Here is a 10,193-nt window from a genome sequence, read left to right as displayed (position 1 = left end):
TTGGTGCATTCAAGCCCTTCGGCCCTCGGGTTGTCAGCAGGGCACACCACCTTGACCATGGGGGGCCGGCAGGACAGGCTCCTTTTGCCTTGGAGTCAGGAAAACCACAGATCAGCGGAGGGGTGAACAGGTCTGCCATCTACCCTGTACTTCATCCCCTGCCTGCAGTCACTCCACCCTAGAGGCTCAGGCTGTATACGCCCTGGGACACGGCACTGCCTGACCTCCAGCCGGGCCCTGGGCAGCAGCTTCATCTATCATCTGACCTCTGACCTTTGCCCACACTGAAGGCACTTCTGCTGAGCTCAGCACCCCTCCGATGGCCCATGTTCCTCATCCCCTGACCCTGCCGCTGCCCACTACACTGAATCAGGACACACCGCAGAAACGTCCAGAGCCAGGATTTAGCCAGGTGCTAAAAAGGAACCTTTGCCCCAACACAATCATTCCTAAAATTAGCTTAATCACAGGAACTTTAAAGGGGGCTTTGCTCACATGTCCTCCTCTGCCCGGCCCCCAACCGTCCCAGCCCCTCCATTTAAACCTGGAACATTCCACCCCTGGACCCTCCTACCTGTCCCCAACCCCCGCTTTGTCACTCTCCACCTGATCGCCTGACATCGTATTCTGATGCACCATTTATTTTACTTCTTTGTTGACTGTTCACACCCACCCCACCCACAGGCTAAAATATCTGCTCCATGAAAGTGGGGGGGGGGGTGGCGCGATATCTGCTTTGTTCACTGATACATTTCCTGACAATTAGTATCACTGCCTGATTGAATAAATGATGGCAGCAGAAGACTGATACAGCGCCTGTCTTTCAAAAACCGTGATGCGCTGGATTGCATTTTTATCTTACATATAGAGCATTTACTACCTCGTATGGGTAAGAAAGTCAGAATTTCCAACCTCATTTTTATATGGAAACGTCTGTTAGGAAACTAAAACCCTAAGAGGTTAAATGATTTTTCCAAATCACATGAAATTCTAGGAGTTCCCTGACTTTGAAAAAAGATACCCTCCAGTGACTAGACAAGCAGACAACTCTAGGCAAGAAAGGCATGAAAGACCTAAGAGGCAGAATGTAGCCGAGAGGGGTGATGTCGTGGGGGAAAGGCTTCAGCGAGAGAGAGCGGAAGGAAGAAAGAGGCAGAGGGATGCAGTGACCTTGCGGTCCGCTATGGACTGAATGGTTGTGTCCCCCAAAATTCACGTGCTGCAATCCTAACCCCCAAAGGTTAAGAGGTTAGAAGGCAAGGGCTGGGGGAGGAGATTGGTTATGAGGGTGGGTGACCAATCATCCCTCATGAATGGGATTAGCACCCTAAGGAAACACGCCATGGGGCTCCCTCGCCCCTTCCACCACATGAGGACACAGTGAGGACCCAGAATCAGGTTCTCACCTGACCATGTGGGCACCCTGCTCTCGAATCTCCACCCTCCAAGACTGTGAGAAGTAAGGATCTGCTGTTTACAAGCCCACAGTCTGCAGTATTTTGTTACGCGGCCTGAACAGACTAAGAAAAAGTCCTAAGTTCTGACAGCTGGTGAGCCGCCCGTGTGTTTCAGATCCTGCCCCAGCTATAGGCTGAGATGCTCGACAACCAGCCAGCCATGCGGAGGGAGAGGGCAAACTCCCAGGGCCCTGGAAAAACAAACATGGTCACAGAGCTGGGTCAGAGGGAGGGTCTTGGGTAAAGTGAGAGGCAGGAAGAAGAGGTTGAAAATAGCCCATATAAGACAGCGTATTAAAAAGCAGAGACATCACTTAGCCAACATAGGTTCGTCTAGTCAAAGCTATGGTTTTTCCAGTAGTCATATATGGATGTGACAGTTGGCCCATAAAGAAGGCTGAGCACCGAAGAACTGATGCTTTTGAATTATGGTGCTGCAGAAGACTCTTGAGAGTCCCTTGGACAGCAGAGAGATCAAACTAGTCAATCCTAAAGGAAATCAGTCTTGAATATTCATTGGAAGGACTGATGCTAAAGCTGACGCTCCAAAACTTTGGCAACCTGATGCAAAGAGCCAACTCATTGGAAAAGACCCCGATGCTTGATTGAGGGGAGGAGGAGGAGGGGGTGACAGAGGACGAGATGGTTAGATAGCATGACTGATTCAGTGGACAAGAATTTGAGCAAACTTCAGGAGATGGGGGAGGACAAAGGAGCCTGGTATGGTGCGTGGGGTAGCAAAGAGCCAAAACGACTCAGCAACTGAAGAACAATTTGCCTAAAGGCATCCCACTTCCTCCTCCTAGGGGGATCCTTTCTACACAAGGTGACAATCCATCTGGAATCCCATGAGGTCCCTGCTCCATAAATGTGAATATGGTCCCACCAGCCCCAGGTCAGCCTCTTCTCTCTCCTGTGTCTCAACCCTAAACAGCACAGCATCAATTACGACCTTCACACTAAAGGCACCAGGTTCAAACTGCTCTCTCCAATCCATCTGAGAAGCTTTCTAAAGAGGTGTCCTGGTCAGCATGTCCCTTGACAGAGAGGCCATCGGAGGAGGGCGGTGTTAACCACAGCCAAAGTGGCCAACACACCCACAGCTGCTCCCTGGGTTAAGGTCCCCGTGGGCCGAAGCGAGATCTCGCTGGTCCATCCTACAGGCAATTCAGTCTTTCCTCATCACAAAATTAAACTCCTCCTGCCTCAATACTTGAGATGTCCACATGCAAAGACCTGGAGGTCACCCACCCAAACACATGCCTGAATGCAGCCAGCCCCCTCGCCCACGCCGTCTGAGCAGAGGGAGTGGGGAGCTCATGGTGAGCAGTACTCACTGCGGTGGGACAGGGGGCTGCTGAGGACTGCTTCAGGCAGCAGGCTCCCTGGGGCTCCACTCGTGGAGCAGTGCATGAAGCCATCTTCGCAGTAGCTGCAGAAACAAAGGTCACAGCCTCACTTAGAGGGACTCCCCGCCTCCCACAAGGTGCTCTGCCCACTCCAGCCGGGCTCCCATCCCATCATCCATGTGAAAGGCAGCTGCTCACCACACTACAAAACAAGAGGGCCACCAGGACCTTCTGATCGCCAAACTCAATGGCCTCTTCTCCACTTAACGAAGAGTTCAGGAGTCCCTGGGTTCCAGCCAGTTGCTGGGTGGCTTGGGAAAGCGATCATATCCCTAAGCCTCAAATTCCTACTGAAAAAGCCAGGTCTGCCTGCCTAACAGTGTTGTTGCAAGGTCTTGGAGAGAAACACCTTGAATATTACAGCCCAGTCGCTCAGTCGTGTCTGACCCTTTGTTACCCCATGGACTGTAGCCCCCCCAAGCTCCTCTGTCCATGGAATTCTCCAGACAAGAATACTGGAGTGGGTTGCCATTTCCTCCTCCAGGGGATCTTCCCAACCCAGGGATCGAACCCTGGTCTCCTACACTTTAGGCAGATTCTTTACCATCAGAGCCACCAGGGAAGCCCAGAGGGTGAGTAAAGGATTGAGTAAAATAGGGCATGGAAGAATTTTGGGGGTGATGAAAACATTCTGTATCTTGAGTGTGACAGTAGTTACCTGATGTACACACTTGTAAACACCTATAGCTCTGTATACCGAAGAGGAGAAATTTTATTGTGTGTGAGTTATATCTCAAACAAAACTTTTTCTAAAATTGTTTAAAAATCAGAACAGCAAAGAGGTCATAATCAGGGAAGCCGAGGCTGGATGCATTAGGGCTCCTGATACTATTCTCCCCACTCCAATGTCTGAAATTTTCCATCAACAGGACATTTCAGCTGGTTTTCCTTGTAGACAGTCAGCTTTGAGGCCCACTCTGTGTCCAGTTCATCTTTAGGTCACCGTCTCTAGCCTAGCACCCAGGACAGAACCGGTGCCAAGGAGGTGTTTGTAAATGTTCTGTTACAAATTTTTTCTGCGACTGTGACTGCCCTGCTGACAATGACCATGCCCAAGGGCCTGGGTGAAGGACAGCAGGAAGTAGGTGTGATCTGGATTTTTTTTTTTTTTTTCCCAAGAAAAGCATGAGGCAAGTGGGGACAGTGATGTGCTCTGGAGGCGATGCTACTATGGTCAATGTTCTTCTGGCTCAAATGCTTTGTTCTGAGAATGCTGATGGGAGGCCGAAGGGGAAGCTGGCAGGGAGCACTCTCATCTCCTGTTCTAGAAAAGGCAAACTGACACCTCATGCAGGGAGTGGGGCTCCAGGAGTGACAGCTGGCTTACTGCTCACCTCTTAGTCCCACCGCCAGCCTGAAGCTCCAGTGCCGGGCACAAGAAGGCAGACAGAAGGCCTGGGTATCCCAGCTTAGCTCCCAACTCACTGTGCAACACTGGGCGGGCACTTCCTGCCTGCCCATGGGCCTCAGTGTACCCATCCATGAAATGGAGGACTCAGAGGACCATTTCCCGGCCCTGCCATTCCCGGGGTCCCCAGTCCCGCTGCTCGACTCACCACATGGTGTGATGGTCCGAGAAGATGTCTTCGGGTTGGAAGATCTCACCGTCGTAGTAACAGGGGCACTGGACCTTGGGCACACAGGACCCTGTCTCGTCCAGGAAGAGCCCTGGCGGGCAGAAGCAGCCCTCCAGACAGACCTCGGTGCATTCCTCGTCCGGGTGGGAGAGTGAGCGGCAGGTGAGGTTGCAGGGGGTCCCACACTGCTGGTACACCTGGCCGTGTGGGCAGCTCAGCGCTGGGGGAGAGGGCGGGGCACGGACAGACACAGCGGAAACGTTACGACGAGCAGGACTGTGGTTCTAGGACCAGCAGTCCCACCCGCTGCCTCTGAGACCCCCACTTATACCTGCATGGTCATCGCCTTATCTTCCCACCGGGAGCAAAAGTGTGTTTTTATGCTCACAACTGTCTGTTCTTTTTATTTTTTATTTTTTTCTATTTTTTGGCCGCATAGGAGATCTTCGTTCCCCAACCAGCGTTGAAACCCTCTTCAGTGAAAGTGCGCAGTCTTAACCACTGGACCGCCAAGGTTCCCCACAAATGACTGTTCTAATTACGGAAGTACACGCTTTCTCCTCTGTTTAACTAGGGGGACCATGCTTTGGTCATCTTTGAACTCTCAGAGCCTGGGACAGAGTAGAAATCCTGGTAGATTTTAGGGCTGTAAATATCAACCCTGAATACTCATTGGAAGGACTGATGCTGAAGCTCCAATACTTTGGCCACCTGATGCAAAGAGCTGCCTCATTGGAAAAGACCCTGATGCTGGGAAAGATTGAGGGCACGAGGAGAAGGGGACGATAGAGGATGAGATGGTTGGATGGCATCACTGACTTGATGCACATGAGTCTGAGCAAACTCCAGGAGATGGTGAAGGACAGGGCAGCCTGGCTTGCTGCAATCCACGGGATTGCAAAGAGTTGGACACAGCTAAGTGACTGAACGACAACAATTAAAAAAAGACTTGGCAGGGACGGGTGAGGGCATTTCTCCCTTGATGATAAAAACAATGACAGCTCCCTTAACTGAGCACCTACTGGATACCCTGCTCTTCACGGGGGTTTTAAGCCTTTGGTGCCTCTCAATGAGTGAGACCTCACAATCCCACCACCAGAGGTAAGAAACCTGAAACTTAAGCTTAGTGACCCATCAGGGACCTGCCTTCCAGGAAGAGGCTGAGGCAGGATTTTTTTTTTTTTTTTTTTTTTTGCTACATTGGGTATTAGTTACAACATATGGGATCTAGTTCCCAGATCAGGGATCGAATCCAGGCTCCCTGCATTGGGAGCGCTGAGTCTTAGCCACTGGACAACCAGGGAAGTCCTTGAGGCAGGATTTGAACCCAGCTCTCTGTGACAGCCCCAAAGCTCATGCTCTTAACCATTATGCTCTAAAAGAAAACAGTCCCCTAGAAGCCAGGCTTTGGGGACGTGCCAGTCACAAAGAGCTGGGGCACTCAGAGCAGGCAGCACCCACCTCCCCATAGCCCTTGCCCTTCCTGGCCTTCTCCCACATAGAAATATAAAACAGCTAAGAGAGTGGGCGCTGAACACCAAGTTCCCGGGTTCAAGTCCCAGCTGTGCCTCTAGTCAGCAGTGTCCTTGCTGGAATATAAAAATACCATCCAGCTGGGTGGCTGTGAAGGTTAAGGGAGTTTCGAGTCACGCCTGGCAGGTGGCGATTGTCTGCCGCTTTCCTGCCTTCGTGAGAAAGGGGAAACGCAGCCCGAGCTCTGCAGGCCCCAAACCTAAGCGGCCCCGGCACTGACGGGCCCCAGCCAGGATTCAGCCCACTGAGCTCACGGTCCTCTCACAAGCTCCCCGATGATGGAATTCTTGACTGGTGGCGGGGGAGGGAGGTTGGTGTTGAGGGAGGCACTTGGCTCCTTCAAGGTGCTTTCCCATTGCGGATCAGCTGTCATCCAAGAAATAAGAAGCTCACCCTGAGGACACTCCTCCCAGGATCACAGAACCTGTTGCTCCCTGTTAGAAGCCATTTCTCCAGCAGAAACCTGCTGGCTGTGTCCCAGGGAAGCTGTAGAGGGAAAGCCTGGTCGTGAACCTCAGAAATGTCCATGACGGGGTGCCTCCCCACCTACAACTGCCCCGGGTGGGCGTGGTGTTTGAGGGAAGCTGGGAGGGGAGGGGCTCTAACCATGTTAGACACAGACTTTTTTCCAAACCAGCAGAGACTTTGGGTCATTGGATGAATATTTAGAGCAAAGGTGGGTTAAGATGGGATGTGCATGCGTGATTCGCTCAGTTGTGCCCAACTCTTTGCGACCCCATGGACCACAGCCCGCCAGGCTCCTCTGTCCGTGGGATTTCCCAGTCAAGAATACTGGAGTGGGTTGCCATTTCCTTCTGCAAGGGGATCTTTCCAATCCAGGAATCAAACCTGCATCTCTTGTGTCTCCTGCATTGGCAGGTGGATTCTTTACCGCTGTACCACCTGGGAAGCCCTAAGATGGGACTGATTGGGTTCTAAAGATGGGCGTCCCAATCCACTGAACCTATGACTGTTAGGGCACATTTCATCCAATCAGAAGGAGCTAGCCCTGAGAAGGCCTTTTCCTCTGAGAAGCCGGCTCAGCCGTGTTAAATGTCTCCTTCTTCCCCAGAGAATCCCATGGAGGGAGGAGCCTGGTAGGTTACAGTCCATGGGGTTGCAAAGAGTCGGACACGTCTGAGCGACTTCACTTTCACTTTCACTTTTTCTTCCCCAGACGTAACACCATCTGTTTAACACGCGTTGACTGTGCGTCCATGGCATGGGGCGTGGGAGGGGCTGTGCTAGTCTGGGGGATGCAGAGATGGTAAGACTTGGTCCCTGCCTGCCAGGAGCCTGGGGTCTTGTCTTTCCAAAGGAAACACAACCAATTTCCAAGGGGAAAAAAAAATCTTGTGCTTCTCGGGACTCTCCTGATAGCACCCTGTAAAGCAGCTACACAATCGGGTCTTGCTCCATGAGAGTCCCCAGTGGGTATGGCCTATTCCTGGGGACAGAGTTAGTTGTTTAGGGATTCTGCTCATTTCTCAGGAAGGGAAAATGAGGTGCAGGATGGAGGAGGAACTCAGGCATCCTGCCCCCCCTTCCTCAGGCCTCAGAGCCAGGGCCACCTGGCTGGTTTTCTCTGGTTCAGCTCATAGAGACAGATCCCTCTTGTCCTTAAAAGTCTTCAGGGACAGGTTCTGCCCTGGTGGTCCAGTGGTTACAAATCTCAATGGTCCACTGAGCCCGTGTGCCCCAACTGGAAAATCCATGCACCATGGTGAAAGATCCAGTCTGAGACAAAGAAGATCCCAAAGCAACCAAATAAATATTTTTTAAAAGACTGACATAGCCTAGATAAATAAATTTTTCTTTTAAAGTCTCCAGGGATGGGGTCTTCCCACCACCTGCACTTTCTGCCATATCACGAAGCCTTGAGAGCCAGGAAACTCTAACCAAAGGTCAGCACCTGCTGTTGTGGAGTCGGCCCATCCCCTTTTTGTTCTGTTCTGGGTGGGGGTTAAGAACAGTCACTCCTAAAAGTTTAAAGACTATTTGGGTAAGCCCTCGGCATTCTGGGGGACTGTCCTAAAGGAGGAAATCCCTTGGGCGGTTCAGTACAGGGATAATGCGTAGTGTCTAACATCAGCAGACGATCAAGGAGACAGGGACAGAGTGAAGGGACAAAGGAGGTGATACAGCAGTTAATGCCACTGGGGGACTGTGGGTCGAAAAAACATGGGAGACCCTGTAAGTTCACGGTGACTCAGAAGCAGGTTTGCTTAACCACAGAACCAAGCAGGCTTGCTTAGCAACAAAACCAGGAGACAAGTCTCCAAACAATAAAACAATGATGGCATGAAACCCACATCCTGCCCAGTGAGCTCAGTAAGTTAATGATCCCTAGGACATGCTCTCTGCACCCACGGAAACATAATCTGTGGACCCAGCTTGACCATGTAGGAACAAGAAAACTCACCTGCTCAACCTGGACGAGGAGCTGATGATGGAAGCAGGACGTCTACTCAAGAAGGACAGAGTCTTCTCCCCCTCCCCACTTTTCCTCTGATTATAAAACTGTAGCCCAGTAAGTTCTCAGGATGTGGCATTTCTCACCCACCCACGTGTACAACCTCACAAGTGTCCTATTCTAATAAATCACTTCTTGGCCTCTCGCTGAATTCTTTTCCGCCCTGAGACATAAACAACTGTGGTACTGGAGCTCTTTGGAGCTCACGAAAGAACACCAAACTGTTTTAAAAACATATTCACAAACAGACACCACTTACTCCAGATCATGTCTCCCAATTTCTAAACAGCAAACGCTGATAAGGGTTTTGGAGGGTGAAGTGAAGGGCTCGAAGCAAGTTGCCAGTGAGGTCTCAGCCTCAGTCCCCCTGGCTGCTGGCCTGTGACCCTGTGACACCCCAGGGAAGGCGGGATGGGGGCACAACTGCACACACCTAAACACTTCATCCTCTTCATCCTCACTTTGTGTCTGTTTCTCTTTTTTGTAAGGTCGCTTAAAATCAGATCGCACTTAAACTCATTTTTATAAGGTCGCTTAAACTTGGCTCATTTAATCCCAAATAATGACACTTCTAGAGCCCCTAAACCTAAACTCCTCTTCAAATATGTGTTGTTAAGTCCTTTTACTGTCTTCTGTAGTTCCTATTTTCCTGCTTCTATCAGAACCACCAACATTTATGTCTCCAAATACATCTACTTCACCCTATAAATCAGTGTCCACTAGACCATATCCTCCTTCAATGCCTTCACTTCTACATCCCTATTATTATTCCACCATCAGAAACAACTTTTCTCCATCAAGAAAGTGCCTTTTTTAAAGCCTGGTCAAGGGCGTGCGTGTACATGCTAAGTCACTTCAGTTGTGTCCAACTCTTTGCAACCCCATGGACTGTAGCCCACCAGGCTCTTCTGTCCATGGGATTCTCCAGGCACGAATACTGGAGTGGGTTTCCATGCCCTCCTTCAGGGGATATTCCCCACCCAGGGACTTCCCCACCTTCAGGAAGCCTTCCTTGGTTGCCCCTGCCTTAATCTAACTATGCTCTTGCTCAGTATGACAGGAACCTAGTCAGGGAGGCAGTTTCCATCTCTGCCTCAAACAAGAAGGTCCAGGCCCTACAGCACTGTGACTGCCTGGCCACGCAGGGCACCGGGCAAATGTTCCCAGAGCAACAGTAACAACCAACCAGGGACCAGAGTGCGGGGCACACATGAGTTCAGATGCCAGGCCTTTAACAGTGCCGGAGAGGCTCTCAGATCGTCTGGGGACAATGACTTTACTCTACTTTACACGACTTCACACAGTGCTGGAGCTGTGGGCAGGGACTGCTCCGAGGTTTACCTGAAGTTATAAGCAGAGGACAGGCTTCCTAGGTGGAGCTAGTGGTAGACTCCTCCTGCCAATGCAGGAAACGTAAGAGATGCAGGTTCGATCCCTGGGTCAAGAAGATCCCCTGCAGGAGGAATTGGCAACCCACTCCAGCATCCTTGCCTGGAAAATTCCATGGACAGAGGAGCCTGGCGAGCTATATAGTCCGTAGGATCACAAAGAGTTGGACATGACTGAGCACACATGAGGAGGAGGATCAAAGAAGAATATATCCACAGTTATCTCAGAAAGTTATTAAAATACTCCTTTTCCCAGTTACACATCTCTGAGGCCAGATATTCATGCAAAGCGCTGCAAAGAGTCAGACACAACAGAAGCAACTTAAAGAAGTGAAAGTCACTCAGTCATGTCTGAG

General features: G+C 50.9%; 1 protein-coding gene across 1 annotated transcript in view; it reads right to left on the bottom strand.

Moving 5' to 3' along the window:
- Nucleotides 1-10,193, bottom strand: part of VWF (von Willebrand factor) — a 125,850-nt gene that overhangs the window by 68,349 nt on the left and 47,308 nt on the right. The window contains 3 exon segments of the mRNA XM_010845201.1: nt 5-88; nt 2,795-2,889; nt 4,423-4,663. Coding sequence (XP_010843503.1) covers nt 5-88; nt 2,795-2,889; nt 4,423-4,663 — 420 coding nt within the window.

This window comes from Bison bison, unplaced genomic scaffold (genome assembly GCF_000754665.1).
Source record: "Bison bison bison isolate TAMUID 2011002044 unplaced genomic scaffold, Bison_UMD1.0 scf7180017864213, whole genome shotgun sequence".
Taxonomy (NCBI): domain Eukaryota; kingdom Metazoa; phylum Chordata; class Mammalia; order Artiodactyla; family Bovidae; genus Bison; species Bison bison.
The sequence above is the reverse complement of the archived record's forward strand: the minus strand, read 5'-3'. Positions and strand labels throughout refer to the sequence as shown.